This window comes from Rhododendron vialii, chromosome 9a, assembly GCF_030253575.1.
Source record: "Rhododendron vialii isolate Sample 1 chromosome 9a, ASM3025357v1".
NCBI classification, from domain to species: Eukaryota; Viridiplantae; Streptophyta; class Magnoliopsida; order Ericales; family Ericaceae; genus Rhododendron; species Rhododendron vialii.
Window position 1 is genome coordinate 8650497 of NC_080565.1, and position 25498 is coordinate 8675994.

Consider the following 25498-nt stretch of genomic DNA (forward strand, 5'->3'; position numbering starts at 1 on the left):
AGCCAATTTTCCAATATTAAGGCTGAAAGTTGACGAATTCGAGCTCGAATTTGAGCCGAGCCGGCTCATTTATTCTAGACCGAATACTAATGAGCCGAGCTCGAGCTTTGTATATTCTTGTCGAGCCGAGATTTTCCGACTCGAGCCAGACAAATTCTGTTCGAGCCAAACTTAAACATGCCAATATTTGATTCGGCTCGACTCGTTTACACTCCTACATAGCTCTGACACAATTATGTCCGAAAGCATTAAATGCACGTAGACCCATATATATTCAACAGTTCCGGACACAAATCCGATGCTGAATAAAAAATCTGTGTTGCTAGACTTTATGGGCCCAAAACCGCACCCAAGTACCCAACAAACAAAGCATCAAAAAGAATATTCTCGTCTACCCCATTTTGCTAAACCATAAAGCCATAGTGATAGTGAAAACTGAACATCCAGTGGTTCAGTACATCTCATGATGAAAAAAAAAAAAACCCTACCTTTACATCCAACAAATCAACAAAGCACCAAAACTCCAAACACCAACCCATTTTTCAAAGCATCAGTGATAACCCCTAACCATTCACAAATTCAACACAATGATCAAGCCAGTCATTTTTCCGTGAATCTTTACCCCATTTTTCCGACAACTAGAAGGAACACAGTTTACAGAATCAACTCATGGAGCTCTGTAAATTACGTATGGCTATTGCTATCATTTTGCAGATCATATTACATGTTGGGGTGATTTCACAATCCATACCCACAACTTTAGAAGGCCCTTTTAAGCCCGTGACTCGCAGTTTCGATCCATCATTGCGTCGAGGCAGTGATGATATACCCATGGATGATCCTCGCTTGAAAAGGAATGTGACTTCAATGTTTCCTGAACAGATTGCCCTGGCAATTTCTTCACCTACTTCAATGTGGGTTTCTTGGGTTACTGGTACTACTGTACTGCTAGTCTTTGTTTAGTTTCCTTGATCTGTGTTGCCTTCTCAATGTGCTTGGTTAATTGATTGAATCATAGGTTTCGTTGAATTGGGTTGGTTTTTTATTGGTTTTTTTTTTTCAGGTGATTCTCAGATTGGTCTTAATGTGACACCCCTTGATCCGTCCACGGTTGCGAGTGAGGTGTGGTATGGGAAAGAAAGTGGGAGGTATTCGATGCAGAAGACGGGGGTTTCGATGGTTTATAGTCAATTATACCCATTTGAGGGTCTTCAGAATTACACATCTGGCATCATTCACCATGTGAAGATTGATGGTAAACAAGCTACTCAACTGTTTTCCATTGCTGCCTACGTGATGCTTAATTTATTACATTCAGACATACATGCCTACAGCATTGGACTATTTATGAAAATTGGTATGCTTCTTTTAGGTTCTGATGAAGATAAAAAAAAGTGAAGCAATTTTTTTTTTCTTTTTCCAATTGGTTGATGTAAATGCATTGCATAAAAAGTACTAGCAATGAGAATGTAGATCATAGTCGTTTGATTAAATATGGTCCCTATAAACGTGCTCTGTCAATGCTCTAAATCTACTATATGGCTGTTAGTCATTTGGTTCAAATGTGATCATAAAATGTTATACGTACTACGAGTTGATTTTTGTGTCAACTGTTGAATGAATATATCGTAATTCGTACATTATTCATTCAGTATGCATTACTGATCCTCTGGATTTCGAAGGAAGTAATATTGAATCGTATCTGTAGGCCTGCCCTCTCTGATGGGTTCTGGCTTTGATTTGGGGCATGGGCATAGTGTCTCTTGAGTTTCTCGATTTTTGGAGGTACAAGGAGCCAGCCAGTCGCTATTTCAGTGGGGAAACTTTTCGATAATAGCCGCTTTGTGTATATCTTGCCAAGGTTAGGACTGTCTTAAGTCCTTCCCACCCATAGCCCCATTGATTGGGGATTATATTGGTATTGTTATAGGAGATGTTATAGTGTTATTGTTGTATTATTCATTCAACCTGACTGGAACACCGTTAAATCCTAAAAACATGCGATTCCATCTCCAAAGCAAGCTATACCAGATAATGAGCAAGGGAAATAGAGCCACATACGAGGGAATGAAAATTAGATGGTGCTTGCATGGAATCACAGATTTGCATTCTTGATCAGAAAACAATCTGGAGAATTAACTCCACACGTGCCACTTATGCCAATAATTCTACTGAAAATGTTCCATGTTTACCCAGAAAGAAAGTTGTGTTTGGATGCCAGTTATGTAACAGTACCTTGTCATTCTTAGCAGTGAAGTTCGTAGATGAATCAATTTTTATGTTTCTCCACTTATTCCTGCTAAGCTAGCTGGATCTTATGATGTTCCTAAGGTATTTGAGATGGTATATATATCTGTAATCAGTCCAAATGAAAGCAGATTTCCATGTTATTTCTGAGGTGGTATGATGCTCCATCTATCTCCGATTCCCAACTAAGAGCTACATTACATCGTCTTGAGTCTTATTTTGGTTGCCTAATCACACAAATTATTCTCTTTTCTGCCTGCTAGTGTATTGTGCTTTTACTTCAGGACTAAGAGTTTGGGGATATGGCTTTTAATGTAGGTCTTGAACCTGGAACAAAATATTACTACAAGTGTGGCGATAGTGCTTTTCCAGCTATGAGTGAAGAACAAGCCTTTCAATCCTTACCATTGCCTGGACCCAAGACCTATCCTAGTCGAATTGCAGTTATTGGAGATTTGGGTCTCACAAGCAATTCAACAACCACGATCGATCATCTCATAGAAAATGATCCTTCAATGATATTAATGGTTGGAGACTTAACTTATGCAAATCAGTACCTCACCACCGGTGGAAAAGGAGCTTCGTGCTTTTCTTGTTCATTCCCAAACGCACCCATAAGAGAGACGTATCAACCCCGTTGGGATGGTTGGGGAAGGTATTGAACTGTTAGGCTTATAATATCCAAAGGGATTGGAAAACAATTGGAGGAGAAGACTTGAACTCTTTTCATTGACTCATGCTTTGCTCTTTCATTCATGCTTTGGTCATAGATTTCTTTCATGCTCCAACATGGTTACCTCAAACTGAAAATACATAGATTATGAGCAATTTTGCTAACAACCACACACAAAAACACTTGCACAAACTCACACTTACACTAGACACCTCTGGAAGCTGCAGCTGTGAGTAGTTGAAACAGAGCAGAGGAATCAGAGGCATTGAAGAGGAACCTCTGGATTGGTTTGTGTGCCTTATCATCCATGTGTACGTTAGTTTTAGGGCTATATATTCATGGGTCATTTCCTTGTAATTGTGTGGCGATTTTCACAGTGGAAAGAGCTGTGAGGGAGTGTGTGACTGTGGTGAGGGTGAGAGAATCAGAGAGTGGAGTCGAGTTTGAGTTCCAGTGTGGATGCTCCTCCTCCGGTTAGAGTTTTTTTTGTAATCTATTGGTGTTAATAGATGAAATTTTCTCTGGAAAACGTGTGTAGAGGCTTAAGTTTGACGCAGAGCTTTTTGGTTGTTAAGTTATAGCAGCACTAAGCAACATCCAATAGATCCAGTCCTTCTGGTTTGTAAAAAAGTGCCTTTTGTTTGGTCCTGGAAAAGCACAACACATCCAACACAGTATCACCCACTTTGTCCACTACACTTATAATCATTAACACCATTAATGTGCTACTTCTCTATTACTTGCATATTGACAAGTCAACTAACACACACTACTTTCATAAACTTCCAACAGTATGGGCATATTTTAAATCCAGTAACTTTTTGTGTTTGGCATGGCAATTCAATTTTCGTTCATCAACTTTAGGTTTGCGATGGTGTTGTGTTTATGAGGCTTAATAAGGAGTATTATATAATGAAAGTCTCATGGGATTGGTAATCTAAAGGATACATAATACCTCTAGCATTTTTTGCACCAAAATGCCGGAAATGCGGCTCCATGGGACTTTAAATCCAGCTCATGATTTAATCCATGAACCAAACAAAGCGTTTATGTACTTGTCCATCTACCCATGTCTCCTGTTATTGCTGAATCAACAACAATGAATTTGGTTAGAGTTGTGTTTTAATTAAGGCGCTCAAAAGTGTGGCATAATGTGAAGGTTTGAAATTTTGGATCCATTTATACAGTAAGTTGGTGGAATTGAATCTATTCTTTCACTGACATAACTAAATTGCAAGTCCAGGTTCATGGAACCCCTCATCTCAAGAGTTCCAATGATGGTTATAGAAGGCAACCATGAGATTGAGCCTCAAGCTGCTGAAATCACTTTTAAATCGTATCTAACAAGATTTTCGGTTCCTTCAGAGGAGTCTGGCTCCAACACTAATTTCTACTACTCTTTTGATGCTGGAGGAGTGCATTTCATCATGTTGGGGGCATATGTTGACTACAATAACACTGGTAAAATATACTGTCCCTCTGATTGATTTATCAATGTGCATGTCACTTAATTTATCTCTTTCATTCTTTGTTGCAATAGTGCAAGTACATAACAAGGGATGACCATTGTTTCAGTGGTGAAAAATTCAGCCTACAGCTACCTCTAAGTTGTGGGGTCTAGTCTGAGAACAACCACTTTGTGCATATAATGCAAAAGTTTAGGCCTGTACCCCGATATACCCATCCCAGAAACCCAATAATGGAACTAACTTGCCATACTTTTGTACAAGTTGAATTTCAATGAACATTTCTCAGTGTTATTACTTTTTCGATGTTTTATCAGGTGCTCAGTATGCTTGGTTGAAGAAAGACCTACTCAATTTGGACCGCAGCATGACCTCTTGGCTGGTGGCTGCATGGCACCCACCATGGTATAACAGCTATTCATCACACTACCAGGAATTTGAATGCATGAGGCAGGAAATGGAAGCACTTCTGTACCATTATGGTGTTGATATTGTCCTCTCCGGTCATGTAAGTTCATATATATTGACTAGTTTTCTTTTTCTTTTTGATCCATATATATATTGACTAGTTCAACAGAACTATTAGATTTATGTTAGTTTTTTCTTGCCAAATGCCAATCAGAAAGCGTAGTGCGTTGTCGTAGTTTCAAAAACAAGTTCTTTTGTATCTGGGATTTCAGTGAACATAACTTCAGCCGACTCATATAAAATGCAATTTCCAGTGTCTCTCTCTGGGAACAGTCTAAGTTTTTGCATGAGCATTCCTGTTTCATCTCATTTGTTTTGGTTTTCTCACTACTTATCTGAGGTAATTTCTGTACTCTTACAAACTTTAGTTACGTACATAAATCAACTTCGGCCGCTTGGATAATTGCATTGCTGTCAACGGAAAGACTAGAAACATGAAAGTTAATCTTGTTGAATACCTTGATATAGATAAGTTGGGTCCATTGCCTAATAGCTTAAGCTTGTGGGACTACTGGTAACTTAACATGGTAACAGAGCTCAGGTTGTGAGAGGTCTTTGGTTCAAGTCTCTCTGTTTGAATTTGTTCCCCATTTGCAATCTGCTTCTCCCCTTCATCTTTTGTTCCGTCCTATCTATGAAAATTTGCAACTCCACGCGCAAGACGGGGTTGAACGTGAGGGAGGATATTGAGTAGCTTGATATTCTCCCTCTTTTCCTTATTGTTTGTCCCTTTTGGGAGTTCCAACTTTTTTTCGGAGACATGTAATGATTACAACTACATTCAGATTTATTGCCACTTCTTATGTTCTGCCTGCATTACAACACTTATATTCACTTATGAGGGACACTTTTGAAAAATCATCAAATTTCTACTTACATTTTTAGAAAAGGACCAACATTTTGTAACATCCCACAATAGAATAATTAATACATTTCATCCATTTTGGTCTTTTCTCAGGACTATCAGGTTGATTGGAATCTTGCCCTAGATGCTTCATCAAACAATTTTTTATAGTCATAACCTAAAATGAATTGGTTTACTTCTCGGAAAGTTGCGTAAATTTTTTACTTCAATGCCCTTCCGTAATCATTTCCAGACTTTTCTTACATTCATATTCATATGTGATATGGACTAACATTTAGGACTGAGGGAGTCCATTTTTTGGCCCATTTCCTAATACCTTAACCTTTATATATTCTGTCATAACTCATTTTGGTACTTTATTCCTCTGAAGGTGAATCCTTTCAAGGAACTTTGGGTTAGGAATTAGTACTAGTTTGTTCTTCTCCAGTCCTGTAGTTGTTTCTCTTGGTTATTAAACTGCAGTGTTTGTTTTTCAGAGAACATTCACCCAAGAACATGATAAAGATGAAGTGAACATCCAAAGAGGAGAACAAAGATGAAGTAATCTAGCACCAAATAATCAACTATAAGCCATCTTTACTGCTTGTTTTTGTTTGCTATCAAAAGAAGAGTGACATTATTTTCCTTCCAGGTGCATGCTTATGAGCGGATGAATAGAGTCTACAATTATACACTTGATCCATGCGGCCCTCTTTATATAACCGTTGGAGATGGTGGAAACATAGAACAAGTTGACGTTGACCATGCCGATGATCTTGGGAAATGTCCTTCAGCCGGAGACAATGTACCAGAATTTGGCGGGGTATGCCATTTGAATTTCTCCTCTGGCCCTGCAAAAGGGAACTTTTGCTGGGATAGACAACCGGAGTGGAGTGCATACAGGGAGAGCAGTTTTGGACATGGGATACTTGAGGTAAACTATCTTTTAATGCTATTTACTTAATAACTAGCATTGTTATGATTCCAGCAGTAAGAAAAATACTTGAAAATGAGTGTGTTTGTTTGTCATAGCATTAATTGACTGATCTTCTTCAAAGCAAAAAGAATCTCTCCCGCTTTCTGCATGAACTTTTGTGTGGTGGCGATTCTTGACTAGGAACTTGTGTTGATACACTAATGGTGGGTTTTGATGTCCTAGTAAAGTTTTGGATCCATTTTTTGTTCCATCTGAACAAGGACTAAACTTATTTTAGATTATTTACATGTGTCGGAAATATTTGAGGAACTCATGGGACATGACCGAATGAAATATGGGAATACACAAATCCGGTTGGAAAGGTGTTATAATATAAATGCCATACAGTGATCGATTGAACCAATTTTGGGTTTATATATACACCATTAAGATAGGTACAATCCAAGGTAAATGTAAATTTGAGCGAATGTCCAGTCATTTATTTATCTAAAAAAAGCAATGCTAGTCTAGTGTATGACATTTTAAGGGTGTAAGGAAATTTACCGAAATGATGATAGCAGCAGGAGTTGACGATAAAAGTAAGTGCTTTGTTTGGTTCCCAACTTTGGGAAACCCATTTTTCTCTCTGCACGTTTCTCAATAACTTTTTCTATCTATCTCTCCACTCATTACATCAAAAATATTTTCCAAAAATGGGAACCGAACAAAGGTTGTTTTTTAATGGAGCATAGTTGCAACCAAAGGCAAGTTGAATTTAAATTGCAGGCAAAGAACCAGCAGAGGCTTGAATTTGATCTATTCTGACATAATATTTCGGCAATCTAAACTGGAAGTGATACTGATTGGCATATGGAGATGTTTTCGTTGACTAATGTTAAAAAAAGCAAGAAACATTACATGCTAGAAAAATTAAAGAAGAAAATGATCGGTTAAATGTAAAGCCAAGGAATGATGAGGTGTTCTACATCTTATGTCAATACTATTTGAAAGTTAGCCAATGAGCTGAATAGGGGATGAACTGAGGTTATAACCTCTAGAGCATTAGGTATTCTGTAAAGGTTTATTTTATTTCTACGGGTTAGCATCGCTGCTATCACAAGAATGTGATACATGACTTCTGTATCTATGTCCTCATTGTCTTTGGATGGGCATGATAACTCTTTTATTGCCAAATGCAGGTTTTGAACTCCACCTATGCATTATGGACATGGCACAGGAATCAAGATATATATAAACAAGACAGTCATGGGGATCAAATATATATTGTGCGGCAGCCTCAGTTGTGCTCTATAACTTCAAAAGTAAATTTCGTATTTCCACACTCAACTTTCTTTTTGTTCCGTTATTTTCTTCATAATATTCTTAATTTCCCCCACCATAGGAATCTTGAAGGCTTACTTTCTATTGGTAGATTGTGCATCTTGAAGCTTCTCTTGCTCAACTTTCTTTTTTGTTGTTATTTTCTTAATAATATTCTTAATGCCCCACCTTATTAATCTTGAATGCTTACTTTCTATTGGGAGATTGTGCTTGCATATTTGAAGCTTCTCTGCCTGTCATTTGCATCATGAAACGTTTTTCATCTCTAACAACCCCTTTGGATGGAGGGGTTTCATGAGAAAAGAAAGGAAGTGTTACGGTTTCTTGTAAAATGCCTCATTTGGCTTGAGCATTTTGGAGAGAGAAGTACAAAAAAGAAATGTTTTGATTGACCCTTCCCCTTTCTCACGCAATCTCATCAAAGTTGGTGAGATTTGGTGAGAAAAGGGCTTCTCTTTCTTATCTCTTCCTTTCTCACCATCCAAAGGAGCTGTAAATGTTAGAGCATGCTAAACTCAAAAAAGGATGCAACGTAGCCATTATTAGCATCACTATATCCACTGGGCTATAGGATAATTTAGTCGAACCATTATCATAAGACCAACATTCATATCCACTGACAATGGTGCTCCATAATAAACTCCATTGCTATCACACAAGCACCTTTACCTCACAGTCCAAGACTCCCAGGGAAATGCATCATCGGAAATAAGGAACCGTGTCATTTGCCCTAAAATGCTGAAATATTTCTTTTGCACAGGAGTTAACCAAAGCTTTGTTGTTCTTTTTCACTTATGTTTTTCATATGAAGCCATCATCTTCTAGTTGTGGTAGCTATAATTTTGTTTACCACTGTGGTACAGGAAAGTGATGTCACCATATTAACATCACAACCAAAGGAAACCAGAGGTGGATTCGAAATCCCTTCTTTTGGTGCCTTTATTTGCTACCTCTTGATCACCACACTTATCTTGCTTCCTAGGACTAAGTGCATGGGGAAAGGAAGAAGAGGAAGGAGAGTGCCTCCATAGTCATTTCTGTTGATGGTCCCATGTGTAGTTGAGGGTACTATGGCTGGTACACTCCATACAGATCTAACTTTGATAGTATGTACTGATTTCTTCGTAGTTAACTTTAGTCATGGTTTAACCAGTTCTGCGTCACAAACAATGTACTTGCATGCTTTGCATACTGTTTACACACGATTTTGGCACCAAACCTTGAGCGAGTGTTGGAGGGCCATTTAATTAAGATTTAATTAAATTGGGCCGTGGATCAAAGTTCCGTTGGATTAAAATTATTGGGCTGTGTAAATATCGATAAAGCCCAATTAATTTTAATTCCATTTGGTCGTGGACTTAAGTCTTTTCAAGCTTTGTTATTTGGATCTAACTTGGAGAGTTTGTGACCCATGGTGGTTATTTGGAAAGTCTGGAATGTTCCCATAAAAAGGGAAGTGGGTTGGTGGTTATTCTCTAACAGGGGCCATTTGACTTAGTCAAATGGCCCATTCGCCTTTAATATCAACGAAGAGAGGAATTCATTATCTTTGACGACTTCTTGTAACCTCTAGTGTGCACAAGATGGAGGATATACAAGCGACACTTGTCAATACAAGGTGAAGGAGGGAAAAAGGGCTCCAAAACCATGAGGAACATGGCCTATAAATACAAGTTTTGAAGACTTAGGAGGGTTTCCAACACCGATCAAGCCCAACGCTTATCAATACACAAACTTTCTCGCAAAGTTTGCTTATCTTTTACATTCAACATGCACTTAGTTCTTTGTACTTTTTTACTTGGGCCCAACACCATTTCCTTTTCCTTGTAACCGTCAACTTCGTTATCCGTTAATGGAGTTCGATTAGCTTCTTGTTTTTTCTCTTTCCTACACGGTTAGGAAATTTCTAAGTCCACTTGTGTCACCTTATGTTGACAAGTGTCGCTTGTAACTCCTCCATCTTGTGCATTTCTTGTTCATAGGCGGTTACTGGAGGTTACAAGAAGTTGTCAAAGATAATGGGCCTCACCACTTCCTCTCTTCATGGATATTAAAGAAGAATGGGCCATTTGACCGAGTCAAAGGGCCTTTGCTAGAAAATAACCACTAATCCACTCCCCTTTTTCATGGAAACATTCCAGATTCGCCAAATAACCACCACGGGTCATGGACTCTTCAAGTTAGATCCAAATAACAAAGCCTGAAAAGGCTTAAGTCCATGACCAAATTGAATTTAAATTAATTGGGCCTTATCCATATTTATACGGCCCAATAATTTTAATCCAATGGAACTTTGAACAATGGCCCAAGGTATGGTGCCAAAAATGGGTGTAAACAATGCCTTCCCATGCCTCGATCTTTTAAAGGTCTAGGCTTGCTTAATAATGAGAACCAGCTTTTAGGCAAACCAAACAGATCAGCTTCATTTAAACCACCCTTGGTTCCATCCAAACTGAATCTTCCTTGACTAATGACTCCATTAGCTTTGAAATTCAAGAAACCTCCAGGCTGTAGCAAATCATGCCTTCTCTAGGCATAGGGAGCGCGTGTCTGCCTGTGCTAGTCACGAACTTAATCCCTTAATTTAATAAAGCGAATTCGAAAAAGGGTGAGTGATAAGAGGAAACGGCCTTTTTGAATCTTTACCGTCATCCAGAAATCACATTAATGCTTGATCTCATTCTCTCTCCCTTCACAACCCATCTGCTCTCCTCCTGAAAGCAGAAACCCTAAACCGCCATGATTATCTTTCCCAAATTCTTGAAACACTTCAACAATGGCTGCCCACAGGGCCAATGCTCCACCTAAAAACCCTAACAGCGTGGCCGTTCAGATCAAGAAGGCTATTGAGGACGAGCATATGGTTGTCTATGATGATTTCTTGATCGACATCACATCCAAAGGTTCCTCAATGAAACTGGGTTGGCTTAGGCCCTAAATTCAAGGACGACTTTCCTCCAATCTTCGACTCTATGTACCCATTAGCAAAGGAAGTACTTCCTTTTGAGCTTCCAAATCGGCTATGGCATAGGCCTGATTCGAAGTACATCGAGTGGTTGGACAACAGGATCACTACAAAGGAGGTCTTGTGGAAGAGCATTAGCATCTATGATGCAGTGATTTTGAGTCGGTCCTTGATTGATATGGACAAGAACTTGTCCTGGCTGCCGCCCAGTTCTGACATCCAACTCTTTCCACTTTAAGGTTGGTTTTATGAGCCGTACTCTCCAAGATATTGTTTTTTTGACTGGACTCTGTCCACATGGGGTGGAGGCCAATTATTTTCTGTCTCAAAAGACCCCTTATCCTGAATACAACAACCCTCTCTCCTTCTCAGGCCTTTAGTCCTTGTCCATCCTTATAGAGGTATGGAGGAACTATTGAGTAATAAGTTTGTTTTCGCTCCTTGCCCGTTGTTGATCGTGACCCCATGGTTGTGGTTTCATTTCCCTCGGTTAGAGCAGTCTGAATCTGCTAGGCGATCGCGAAGAATAGTTCGAATCTGCTGTGCGATCGTGAAGAGCATTTTGAATATGCTAGGCGATCGTGAAGAGTAGTTTGAATATGCTAGGTGATCGCGAAAGGCAGTCCAAATCTACTAGGCGGTTAGGCAGAGCAATCCAATTCTGTTAGGCAATCGCGCATAGCAATCGAAATCTGCTAGGCAATCTTGAAGAGCAAACCAAATTTGCTAACTGATCGCGCAGAGTAGTCGGAATCTGCTAGGCGATCGTGAAGAGCATTCGAAATCTGCTAGGCAATGACGAAGAGCATTCCAAATCTGTTAGGCAATCGTGCAGTGTAGTCCTAGTCCTAATCTCCTAGGCGATCGCACAGAGTAGTCCAAATCTGGTAGGCGATTGCGAAGGGCAGTCCGAATCTGTTAGGCAATCGTGAAGAGCAGTTTGAATCTGATAGGCGATTGCAAAGTGCAGTTCAATTCTGATAGGTGATCACGAAGACAGATACAAAAGATATGAATCTGTACGGGAAGAGGATGTGCAATACACTGCACCAGAAGCGGCTAGAAAGGCACTGAGCTGAATAGTTGCCTCCCCTCTATTAGAAGATTTACAGAGGGCAAAACCCTCCGAGCAGGGTGAAGCACAATATGTTCCTAATCTACAAGACGAGCACGGATCCTATTGTGCACATCCAGCATTACCAACAAGCCATGGAACATTTAGAACTTGCGGAGGTTCCTTGTTTAAAAGCTTAGTAGTATTATTGCTTGATTATTTTGTTTCAAATACCCTTGATGTTTTTCATAGCTTTGAGTCACTTTGGTAGAATTACGAATAACATTCTGTTTTTGTTTACGCCCATTTTTGGCCAAATTTTGAAAAAGGAATATATTGAGGAATTATTGACCCAAAATGTTATTATGGGCCTTAATTGAATTAATAGTGAGCCACAATTGAACCGAATTGAATTTGGAAGGGTTGAATGTAATTTATTGGGCCGCATTATTTTGATGCATGGCCCCAATTAATTGAAGCTCAAGTTAAATTTTAGGGATTGGGCCGTATTGAGTTTTGAAGTAAATGGGCCCATTAAGCCCAATTGATTAAAGGCCCAGGATCATTTTTAGGTCTGGGCCCATTTGGCCCAATTGAGTAAAGCCTAGAATCATTTTGGGTCTGGGCCCAGTTTTTCGATTTATTTAGGCCTGAAAATAAGGAGGTCCAAATGGATATGGTGGGATGGGGAATAAGGAATAAAATGCTTAATGCCCGAGGGGTCCACGACATGAGGATCAAAAGTCAACAAAGTGGGCCTTCAACTAATTGCCTCATTTGGGAAGGCATTTAGGCCATTGTGCAGTAAACTTTTCCTCCAGCCTATTACCCTTGTTGGTAGGCGCGTGAAAATGGAGGAAAGGTGATTTGTGGGTCCTATAATTTCTTTTTCATACAAGATCTTTATATAAAACTCCTTAAAACTATCAAATGGCCCACAAATGAGGATTCTAAGTCAATAAAAGTGGCCTTTTGTCCTACTAGTACTTGTAAGAAAAATTTCAGCCATTAGCCTTCGTGGGCCTGAGCTTCCTTTTTTGGCAAGTTCCTGTGCAAAAGGGAGCACCTCAAGCTTGGAGTAGTTACTTTCAGACCTGGAGTAGTGGAGCAGTTATTCTCAGCCCTCCACCCGTTATTTTGGAGTAAGGAGCAAGGCTTAATGACACTTGGCAGCCATGCACGGAATCAGCAGAAGCAGCTCAAGCTTGGAACTTCTGCTTATAAATACCACAATTGAAGGCCTAGAGAAGGGTCCACAACCATAAAAGCCCAACGCTTAACCAGCTCCAATTATCTTTCAATTATTTTTACTTTCCAGCAAAGTATTTTATCTTTCAGTCCATACTAGCTCAGCCTAGTTTCAATTTTCATTTCTTGTTTCAATCAACTTCGTTAAACTGTTAATGGAGTTTCACTAATTTTAGTCAGTCCTGTTTTCTTTCCATTTTCCACAATGGTTGGAAAATTTTAAGTCCTTTTTGTCAAAGGCAAACCACGAACCACTCTACGGCCTTAGCCCTTAGGTCATACACTATCATTTTGCTAGAAGTCAGATTAAGGCATTCAGGCCTAAACGTAAATTCAGATTGCAATCCAGTCCTAGCACGCTTGCAACAGTAACAAGGATAAACTGCTCAGTCCTTCGCGGTTTTATTTAATTTTGCTCATTTCGAGGACTTGAGCGGTTTGATTTAATTAAATGGAAGAAACAACAAAGGACTGAGCGGTTTAACTGCGGGCGTGCCAGGATTGCAGTCCAAATTTGCGTTTAGGTCTAAGTGTCTAGATCTGACTTCTTCTAGAGTGATTATGTACGACCTAAGGGGTAAGGCCGTATAGTGGTTCATGTTTTGCCTTAATGAAAAGGACTTGCAATTTCCCAACCGTTGTGGAATGAAAAGAAATGGGATAAACGAAATTTAAGCAAACTCCATTAACGTTTTAACGAAGTTTGGGTACAAGGAAATGAAATAAAATCTAGGTTGGGCTAGATTGGATAAAAACTTTGCTGGATGGTAAAGATAAATGAAATTGAGTTGGTTAAGCGCTGGGCTTGAATGCTCGTGGACCCTTCTCTAAGTCTTCATTTCTGGTATTTATAGGCATAAGTTCTAGGTCTGAGCTGCTTCCTCTAGGCTTGAGAGCTGCATGGCTGCCAAGTGTCCCACTCCAGGCTTGAGTTGTCTTCATGCATGGATGCCACATGTCCTAGGCCTTGCTTCATTCTCAAGAATGACGGCTGTGCAGGCCTTGAGACTTTCTTTTTTGCATGGAAACTTGCCAAAAAGGGAATCTTGGGCCCACCAAGGCTAATGGCTGAGATTCTTCTCACAAGGAACATGGCCTAACAGCCACTTTTGTTGACTTAGAGTCCTCATTTGTGGGTCATTTGATAGTTGTAAGGAGTTTCATATAAAGATCTTGTATGAAAAGGAATTATGGGATCCACAAATCACCTTTTCTCCCTTTTCACGCGCCTACCAACAAGGGTAATGGATGAAAAGTTTACTGCACGATGGCCTAAATGCCTTCCAAAAGGAGGCAATCAACTGAAGGCCCTTTTTTTTTACTTTTAATCCTCAAGTGGTGGGCCCCCCTGGCCTTAAGCATTTTATTCCTTGCTCCTCATCCCACCATATCCATTTGGACCTCCTCATTTTCAAGCCTAAATACCCAGACCCAAAATGATTATGGGCCTTACTCAATTGTGCCAAATTGGCCCAAACTTGAAAATGAACCTGGACCTTTAATCAATTGGGCTTCAGTTTTGATTAGGTAGACATGGCCCATTTACTTCAGAACCCAATTCGGCCCAATCCCTAAAATTTAACTTGGGCTTTAACTAATTGGGCCATGCTTCAAAATAATGTTGGCCAATTTCATTCACCCCTTCCAAATTCAATTCGGCCCAGTTGTAGTCCACTATTAATTCAATTATGGCCCATAGTAACACTTTGGGCCATTAATTCCTCAATAAATCTTCTTTTCAAAATTTGGCCAAAAATGGGTGTAACAGTTATGCTTGTAAGAAATTACTTCCGGCATGTTTATTGTTTATGTCCGGTCCTCGCAAGAATTAGCTGAGAATGGACCCAAGGATACTTTGCCTTCATGCTGAGGAGCAGAGAGTGTTCGCAAGAAACCTGATTTAGTACGAACAAACTCAGAATATGGCTAAGTACGAGAAAACTTAGGCTATAGCAACGAATATTGCTGAAAACTTGGCTAAGTATGAATACACTTAGTCCGAATGTCCGATAGCAACGAATAATGCTGAGATTTGGCTGAGTATGAATACATTTAGGCATAGTAATGAATACTGCTGAGAAATTCAATGTTCTAAAAGTCGCTCGACGTTCGTCGCTCGGTCGACCACCTTCGAGCTTCGAGACCTATTAATCGCCGATTAATCGGCTTGTAGCAATTAGTCGGGTTTTTATTTATTTATATATAAATACTCCCCAATGACAACTCTCATAAAAAATTGAACATTCATCTATCAATCCAACATCAATTGTTTTTCAAATATGACATAGAAATCTCTCATTTACAGAAAATTGTTAACATGATTATAACACCAACTGTACTAGGTATGGGCCGTTCATTTATTAGTCACTTACCAATTATAATAACTTTATTTATATATACCAAACAATACTACACTTCGTGTTAAGATTTAATAAAAAATATTACTACACTTTGTTTCCAGAATCACTAACGTGTCAATATGGGTATGGGCTTTTAAAAAAAAAACACTAATGTTCGAGGTCGGTGGAGACGTGGAGTGAGAGGAGATCTCGAATTTGAGAGAGAGAGAGAGGCGATAGGCGGCTCGAAAATCTCGTGTTTTACACAGAGATATGACAGGTGACTCCGAGATCGATCAATCGATGACTGGGTGTTGAACAAGCCCTAAATACTGTGATTCAAAACCCTTAAAATGGTATGAGTATATAACAGTTACACCCCTTGATTTTTCAAAATTATAGATTTTACCCTTATTAATCGCCGATAGCCGACTAATCGCCCATTAACCGATTAATCGACTTATCGCCGCTAGACGCCAACTGACTAATCGCCGACTAACTCCGATTAACCTCCTGACCTACTAATTCAACCTTCGAGGCATTAATCTAATCGGTTAGGCCAAATTTCCGATTAATCGGCGATTAATCGGCGATTAAATCCTTCTTTTAGAACACTGGAGAAATTTGCTAAGTGTGAAAAAACTTAGAAAGCAATGAATAATGCTTGACAAATTGGCTAAGTATGAACAAACTTAGGCTTTTGGGTAATTACGAAAACACTTGGGCCTTTTGCTAAGTACGAAAACACTTGGGCTAAAGCAATGAAGAATGCTAAGTTTTTACTAAGTATGAAGACATTTAGCCCACTGCCTAAGTATTTAAGTATGAACAAACTTAGGCCATGGCAGCAAACAAAGCTAAAAACTGACTGAGTACGAACAAACTCAGAATTTGGCTAAGAATGAATAAACTTAGGCCATAGCAACGAGTGATGCCGAAAAGTTTGCTTAGGCTACGGCGGCAGACAATGCTGAGAAACTTGCTAAGTATCTGCTAAAACTTAGATTAAAGCAGTGAACAAGTGTGGAAGAACTCGGCCACAGATAGGCTTGGAAAAGGCAATCGAAGGAAACTTGCCTAGCAGATGGCAATGTGTACTGGTAGAGAATTCCAAAGTATGAGCAGACTTAGGTGAAGGGGCCTTTTTTTGCTAAGCATGAATGGACTTGAGCAAAATACAGCGATAAGAAACTTCGAAGGCATTGAAAGCCTGAGAAAACTCATAAAGCTCGTAAGGAATACTAGTGCGCGTATACGCAGTTTGCCGTATAGGTGGCCCAAGCAAAGGTACCAAATAACGAGACCTGCAGAATAAAGTTAGATGCCACGAAGGACCCGGTTACCCGGTCACATTGTTAGAGGCCGAGTACTGTGTCAAGCATCGAGGGGCCGAGCAGATTGACGGGTAGCTTTATTCCATCATTGCCGAATAACAATGACGGATAAAGTTGGGGAATAACAATGACGGATAAAGTTGGGGAGCAATTGAACTGGGATTTTTCCGAACAGAGGAAAGACAACCCAAGCACGTGTGATTGCACGGGGGCACCATGTGATTGGGTGCACGGTATAGCCGAACACATAACCAGGTCGGCGAGGCCATGTGAGGGTGCCCAACAGTATTGTCGAACACATGGTACAGGTGCACCGTAGTAACTGTGTACTCCCGATGTACATTGAACAAACCCTAGCTGGACCGCCAATCTGGAACGATGGTGGTAACAATCTAGAAGGTTCTAGAAAAGAAATCCTACGTGATAGGCAAGTGTGCCATGAATAAAGGGATTGTGATTGATTTACCATATGAGAGGGAATTCCACATCGGCTAGGATTCCTAATGAGATTGGAACTGTCACGCCCTGCCCCGCAAACGGCACCCAGAATGGGCCCGAGTCAGCGCGGCCACGTGGCATTCCACACAAAAGACCACACCACACTCTACAACCAATCAGAATACAACTTAGCGGAAGACTTCTCACTTAAAATACAACCAAGTCAATGCCAAAATCTCAACTCACAAGTTATAATAAATATCCCTCTCTCCAATTAATTACAAAACATTTAGGTTAACTTCTAGACGAATTGGCTACACAACAATCTAACCAAAGACATCACCCGAGACTAGTCTCAGCACTCTCCAAAGCGTTGACCAGTAGTGGACCCACTCTAAGCCACCTGCTACCTGGCAATCCAAAAAGGAAAGCCAGAATGTGTGAGATATAGAAATGCTTGGTAAAATATCACAATACCCAAAAGAATATCAATAAGAATACTCACTACCAACATAACTGAAATACCCATATGAATACAATAGTCATAACCACCACATTCTCCAAACATAGCAATATTATCCAATAAACCACATAACAATAATGGCATGAATGTAAATCACACGAAACTCAACATAAGTACTCAATCGTATAACCACATGTGTAAACACCAACATACAGTGGCACGTCTGCCACATCCCATGTACCCAAGGTATTGTGTCCCGCACACCACACTCCCATTCACCGTTAATTAGACGGCATGGCCCACGATATGGTGTGACTCACTCCACAATCCTTTAGCGAGTACAATCAACACCCAACAAACACATATCATTAACTAAATCCCAATTAGCATGATATACAATCACCACCATGTAATACTTTATTGAACATAACCATATCAAACACACTCACCTTTCATTGGACTGGAGTATGCCAAACTTACGGTTTCGGCACCTCCTAAAAGACCGGCTCGTTACCTAGCCACAAGTTAACCCATATTAGCATATGAACATCTAGGAATGTTAAACCAAATGCTAGACTAACAAATCATAACATGCCTTCTACACTAGCTAATGGGGCAAACATTACACAAAGTCACCAAAATCTCTAGAGGTGTCTGGGAGTACCCACATACCCGGGAGACCTCACACACCTCTTCCATACTCCAAGGTACTCCAACACATCCAAAAATATCAAATATAAAGACCCACAAGTGTACGATCTCAACTAAACAGACCAACGCAACAAAACTCCCAAAACAGGAATGACAACCACAACCAGCCTGTCTTATTTTGGCCATATCTAATTAAACAACATGAATTCCAGGGCGACACTTAAACCATTGAAAAGTAGACTTCTTCTTCTTTGAATCCATAGGTCATACATCAAAAACAGAGTTCGGGTAACCTAACTACGGCCTTACGATTATAGCTTCAACATAACAGTAAAAACTGGTGCAAAGGCAGAATTTAGGTCAACTTTAGATGCAAATCTGTTATCGCTCGGACATACCCATGATGCATGGGATGTATCGTTGGAAAGCTCTATGTGTCTAGTTTCTAACAAAACAAACGGTGTGTCATTTCAAGTCCCGAGCTAGGAGTTATGGCCATTATACCAAAGTCCGTCGGTGCTGTCAGATTCTACGCGGGAATAAGTAAAATTGATTGAAAAATCATAACTCTTTCATCTTAAACCCAAAAATATTGAAACCAACACCAAAAGTTGCACCACTACAAGCCCTACACTCAGTTAAAATCCCAGGTTCAGAAACGAGAGGAGGTTAACCCAACAATCAAAAGAAAAACCGATTCGCAACCATTTTCGCCCCAGTCAACCAACCCTGCTTTAGAAATTCACCAAAAATTGTATACTTAACCAAATTACTTGATTCCAACGCCAATATCTTCTTAACTTAAATATGCAGCTCCTGTAAAAGATCCAAAGCCACCCAAAATGTTCATCATGCCCAGAAAGTTAAAAGAAGACAGCCACGCACAGAATCGCACATCCAGCAAACAGCCAGTATTCAAAAATTCATAACTAATTGTGTGATTATCGGTTTTGCATGATCTTGGTACCGAAATCTTCGTATTGAAACGTACTTTTACAGTTATTAAGGCACCAAAAATTGATTCCTAGCAGAAGGGCCCCCAAAAGACAGATTACCAAAACCCACGAATTTGACCCAAAACATGAACTTTGTCAATTTCCTTCCAAAACTCAATCCATAGAGAATCTAACCACACAAATATAAAATTAAACATGGATTACACTTCTAGAGTACAAGAACTTACTTGTCACCGAGTTGGATCGTCGAAAACGGACCTCTCCTTCCTCCCTCCCTCCCCCTTAGCCGTGGCCTCCTCCTTCCTCTCTCTCTCTCTCTCTCTCTCTCTCTCTCTCTCTCTTTCTCTCTCTTGTTATCTCAGTAGAATTGGGGAGAATGAGGAAATATCCTCCTGATGGCTATTTAGTCACTTAGGAAGAATCTCATGTGGTCGCCTCTCCTCTCAACTTATACTCCAAACCAATAACAATCACCATGCAAATTACACCAAGGTCCTCATAGAATCTAACAAATACGAATTAAGCCCCGAACCTCAAAATTAAATCGAAACCCTAAATATCCTGGGACGGGTGTTACAGGAACCCTAGGCAGAGAAGGAGACTTGGGGAACAAGTGAAGTCTACATCTATAAATAAGAGTTAATACCCACGAAGTAAGGTACGCTGTCACTCGTTATTTTACCTACTGTGAATTTGGGTTTTGTGAGTACGAAATACTTTGGCATCAGAGGGTCTTTGTCGACGAGAGGCAAAGGTGCACTCATGGTGTCTTGTTTTGCAGATACTAGAGTTTCGGCAACGTGCACGTGCTGTTGATCTCAGAGGGCGTATTTCTACATCTACACTGATTTTTTCCCATTAGAAATTTAGAATATGGATGAGCTGATAGAGACCAAATTGACGTGCAAATTGGGCTACATTGTAATATTCCACACCACACTTGTTATTCATATGTGCAGCAGCCATCCCATAAAGGTCTTTGGAAATCAGAAAGCTCGCTCGGACATCGAAGTGGTCATCATAGTCATCGCCTGGGCCAGAGGCAGGAAGTTTGAGCCCCCAAGGGATCGTGTCTATCAAAAGGAGTCCAGCCACTGCCCAGTGTTGTCAACTCAAAATAGAAAAATCTAAAACACAAGCCAAAGGAATGCCTAGCCCCAAGGATGTCTGTGTAGTGGCATCCATAGCAGGTAGGCATGAAATCGGGTCGATTCGGTCGGTTTTCCGCCGATTTTTCACACCAAACCGACCAAAGTCGGTTTTTGAAAGTTTCAAACCGACACCTACCGCTCGGTTGGAAAAATTGCTCAGTTCGTATGGATTTGTGCGAAACACGTTCTGTAGCAGGTCGCTGGCCACCGTCAGTGTGTGTGTGTGTGTGTGTGTGTGTGAGAGAGAGAGAGAGAGAGATGAGTTTGCGAAGGAGAAACGGCATGAACATATTAGATTTAGGGTTCGTGCATCTGATAAGAGGTGGATGGTATGGACGGCAGGGATTAGTCTTAGGCTAAGTGGATGGACGACTAAGATCTTACATGTGGCTGTCCCGTATCTTTGAATTCGGTTCTCTTCAGTTCGGCTCTATCAGTTTGGCCCAAAAAACCGAAACCAAACCGATAGTTAATTTTTTTGAAAAATCAAAACCAAACCAAGGCAACAATAAAACCGATTGAATTTTACAAAAATGGTTCGGTTCGGTCGGTTCGGTTTTTCTGTCAAAACTTTCATCCCTAATAGCATGTAGGGATTAAGTCCATGTTCATCTTAGGTCCTAATTGAGAGAAATAAGACCACAACCATAGGGTCACGATCCACAACGGGCCAGGAGTGAAAACAAACTTATTACTCAATAGCTCATTCATACCTCTGTAGAGATGGGCCAGGACTAAAGGCCCAAGTGCAATTTCCTGCCCTGAAGTCAGGGCACATGCCAGATCGGTAAATTCCTTGGTCACCCTATTGGACGAGACACAAAAGATGAAATTGTTGAGCCAGTAAAGGAGAAAGGCAACATGCTCACTATCCTCCACAGGACCCATTTTGCCAAAGTGGCTTATGAAGCCCGAGAAGGAGAGAGGGTCCTTGTATTCAAGATAAGTGGTTTTTAAGATAGGAAATAATTGGCCTCCACCATGCGGACGGAGGCTAGTCCATAAAGCGATATCTTGGAGAGTAGGGCTCATAAAACTAACCTTAAAGTGGAAAGAGTTGGATGTCACAGACTAGAACTGGGCAGGAGCCAGGAACAAGTTCTTGTCCATATCAATCAAGGACCGGCTCAATATCACGGCGTCATAGATGCAAATTCTGTTCCACAAGACCTCCTTTGTAGCGATCATCCCGTCCAACCACTTGACGTACTTCGAATTGGGCCTGTGCCATAGCCAATTTGGAAGGTCAGAAGAGAATTTTGACCAATCGAGTTGTGGTGACTCAAAAGGAAGGATTTCCTCTGCTAATGGGTACATAGAGTTGAAGATTGGATGAACATTGTCCTTGAATTTAGGGCCTAAGCCAACCCAGTTCCCTGAGGAACTTTTAGACGTGATGTTGATCAAGAAATCGTCATAGACAACCATTTGCTCCTCCTCAATAGCGTTCTTGATCTGAACGGCCAAGCTGTTAGGGTTTTTAGGTGGAGCATTGGCCCTGTAGGATGCCATTGTTGAAGGGTTTCAAGAAAATTTGGGGAGGATGATAATGGTAGTTTAGGGATTCTGCTTTCTGAAGGAGGAGAGCAGTGAGTTGTGAAGGGAGAGAGAATGAGATCAAGCTTTAATGTTATTCTTGAATGACGGTGGAGATTCAAAAATACCGTTTCATCTTATCTCTAGTCCTATAATCGGGTTGGACCGAGCTGATCTATCATGTGTGTCTACCTTCTGACTTTACTCGGAACTAAGTCCTGTGGCTAAAAGCAGTGTATTTTTTGCATTGTCCCCAGTCATTGGATTGGTTTATTGAAATCTGAGGACTAGGGATTCATCGGGATGAGGACTCTTTTTTCCTGTTCTTCAGGTGACTCCACAAGTTTTGGTGCTTGTATGTTATTTTTGTTGGTTTGGAGAAACCCCTTGAGTGGCTTGGCTTCACCATTGCTCATGACTTGGTACGGAGTAGTGTAGTCGTCAGCCTTCCCAACAGATTGCCTCCCTAGTCGTAGTCGGCGAGGAAGCAAGCAAATCAAGGGAGGCTTTACAAACTGACTACAAGAGGCAAGCTTTGCTACTGGCACATTGTCTTTATTTATAAATTATTGGTTCAGTAGTTTTGTAAGTCTAGTCGGGAAAATAGCAATAGTTACTTGCCTAAAAGAGGGAAGAAGGTTCACAGGTATATATGTTGAGTAGCATTGTGTAGGTTTTATTTTTTTAGTAATTGTTTCTATTGTACAATTTAGATATGCTTGGAAAAAAACAAGCACATGAAGAAAGTTTGAGAGGCTTAATTGCTTGTTTGGCATTGAGAAGGATCCATCCACATTTGTGGCATTTATTTGTCAATTGCGGAGTCGTCCTCTTTGTCCTATTTAAATCTAGGACACCAAGGGGTTCTGGCATATCCCATGAACAGCTGTTCAGTCTAGACATAATTGTTATGTTATGACATGACAAGATAGTAACTTGTTGTCCGTGTATTTGGATACTATCTTTTGAAGCTTTTCTGTTTTTTTCCTTTACGGTAGTTTGGAATCCTGAAGTCATTGTTGTCCTCAATGCTTTCTGATGACATGTAATATTAGTGGTCATGAAATATGAAATAGGTTTGCCTTTTTTTGTTCATCAATTGTTTTGGCCAAATTTTTAATTCGCTGGAGGAACAATTTGGAGCAGCATTATTCAAGGCTTCGAATCTCTTCTTACTCTAAGCCAATAAACAATACTTGCAATAACAGATTTCATTATTGCGGTGCAGGATAGCGAGGTCTCACCATCGCCATCAAAATCATTAGATGCGGCTTCTGGATTCCCAGTCCCCATGTCAGGTTACTTTATGAGCTATTTCTTGTTCGTTGTCGTCATTTCCATTCGATGGTGGTGAATGGAGGTGCTGCTTGTATTTGACCTGCAATTTGTCATGGTGCAATCAGGTGTGCCTTATCTGTAGTTCTCAATTTTTTGGTTCAGAATGTGAACCATGTTCACATTGTGGGCCCTAGTCGATATATCCCAAGGATCATAGCTATATTTGTGCTTACACATAATCTTCTCTATTGAGATGTGAAATCATCATCATCCTTTTTTTGTGCATTTGATTTATGTAGCAAAACCAGGTTTGTTTCAGAGCGAATCCTGGTGTTGCACAGTTGTGAGGGATAAGAAGTTTGCTGTAGGCAACTGATTTGTGGATTTTCTAGCGCAATGAGGTGAAATTCTTGGATAATACGAATCTTCTGACCCGGCCATGTAATTTATAGTAGATTGGAATAGAAGAACAAATATTTTTGGGAACAGAATCAGGGATACACCCAAGATGATCGTGTCGTGTGGAATACTAAAGAAGTTATAGTCATTAGCATTGCTGAGGAATACTAAAGGAAATTCTTACCATCAGCAGCTAATGCCAAAAGGAAGTTATAGTCATTAGCCTGCATAGTTGACTCACTGTTTGACAAAATAAAACTGAGAAAAGTTCAAATATTTTGCAAGACCAGTGATTATTTTTTAAGATTTGTGTCAAAGTGTCAGTACTCTCCATCAGGTTGAACGTCAGCTGAAGTAGATTCTGGTGTTATTTCTTAGACCCACACTGCTCTTCGTCGATCATCAGCTGTCTTCCTGCATCCTCTTCTAACAGCAACAAAGTTTCTTCTTCATAGATTTCAATCTTAAAGGGACTTAAGGCTCTGTTTGGTTTGGTTTCAATACTCAGGGCAGAGGAATGACAGAATAATGAAGTTGCTGATCCTAATTTGGTTTTCCAAGTTGTATGTTTTCTTTTGGTATAATCTCCCTAGTGAGATAGAAAATGACAACAAACCAGCAGATAGACACAGTCTACTTGTACTTGGGAGATTTACAATGAGGAAAGTTGAATGCAAAATGCGAACACAAATACATAGCCGAAGTTATTAGTAAAAAATCTGAAGAAAAGGGGAAAAGTTCAATAAATGAAAATTATTTCAAGTCTATTCATATAATAGATGATCAATCTATGCAAATCTTGAATACGAAAGGTTTTTGCTAAATCTAGCACATGTCCGTGCCTGAAGGCATGGCTCGAACATTCAGCACGCAAATAAATAATGAATAACAAATTCAACCAACTAAAACGCATAGAATAAACTCAAATGCTTAAAACTTGAGTTGAAAATACCATCGAAAACACCGATGAAAATGCATGCCTTGAAGAGATATTTAAAAAGAAAACATGAAACATGTTAAAGACAAAATCTAAAAGACTATTGATCCTTTATGATCTTCGAGGCATCTTGATCCCAATCCTAAAAATAATGATATGTCAATAGAAGCTCAGTTAGAACGCCGAGTCATCTGTTTAAAGGATGTACCTGGTATGACAAAAGGAACTACAACAGAATTTCAGGGTAAACAATATTAGTTGTGGAATGTGTTTCTTCTTGGGGGAGAATGACAGTTATACGTTTAGAAGACGTGCACCTTAATAATGCCACATATAATTGCCCATGACTAAACATAGTTGTACGCAAATCAACGAATTTTACTAATTGTCCTTGTGATTTGTTAATAGTCAGAGCATATGGCGAGCGAATTGAATATTGACGTCTCGTCATATAAAAGGAAAATCTGAAGATGACGGTGATAAATATATTCTTGGTATGAAGGCCAATTTGCCAATTTTTTTGCCTGTCAAAATAAAAAAAGATCGACATGAACTTTGATACCCTTGGTTGCATTGGTACCCTTGGTTGCAACACTTTAGCAGCGCTGGGAAGAGTCTGTTTGTTGTATTCAAGTGAGGCAGCGGCAAAGGGTAGTTGTAGGACTATTGTCCGGATTTTTTTTGGTTGTGGCTCAAGTATTTTTTCGTGTAGTTAGCTCTTCGATAAAACCGTTTTTTTTTTCCTACTAAAAGTTGTTCAAGAGATTGGGAGATGGGTATATAATTTGTGAGTA

At 40.0% G+C, this 25498-nt stretch overlaps 1 protein-coding gene across 5 annotated transcripts; it reads left to right on the forward strand.

The window, feature by feature from the left end:
* The first annotated feature begins 393 nt into the window (after positions 1-393).
* On the forward strand, positions 394-23786 carry LOC131300381 (purple acid phosphatase 23). 5 transcript variants are annotated; one of them, XM_058326182.1, is made up of 9 exons: positions 449-934; positions 1064-1255; positions 2566-2902; positions 4164-4381; positions 4704-4894; positions 6351-6632; positions 7814-7936; positions 8819-8864; positions 8938-9014. In XM_058326182.1, exons 1-9 carry the CDS (start codon positions 670-672, stop codon positions 8997-8999), a joined length of 1716 nt encoding a protein of 571 aa, XP_058182165.1. In that variant the 5' UTR covers positions 449-669; the 3' UTR covers positions 9000-9014. The 5 variants fall into 5 exon arrangements, with proteins under 5 accessions (XP_058182164.1, XP_058182165.1, XP_058182163.1 ...); XM_058326181.1 differs by lacking the exons at positions 8819-8864; positions 8938-9014 and adding an exon at positions 23319-23786 and having other exon boundaries at positions 394-934; XM_058326180.1 differs by having other exon boundaries at positions 8819-9027.
* Positions 23787-25498: the final 1712 nt, after the last annotated feature.

Excerpts from the sequence above, each read along its gene's own strand:
- LOC131300381 (XM_058326180.1), top strand. The coding sequence starts at position 670 with ATGGAGCTCTGTAAATTACGTATGGCTATTGCTATCATTTTGCAGATC. Across the intron at positions 4,382-4,703 it reads TGTTGACTACAATAACACTG|GTGCTCAGTATGCTTGGTTG; the intron begins GTAAAATATACT and ends ATGTTTTATCAG. Across the intron at positions 4,895-6,350 it reads ATATTGTCCTCTCCGGTCAT|GTGCATGCTTATGAGCGGAT; the intron begins GTAAGTTCATAT and ends TTTTCCTTCCAG.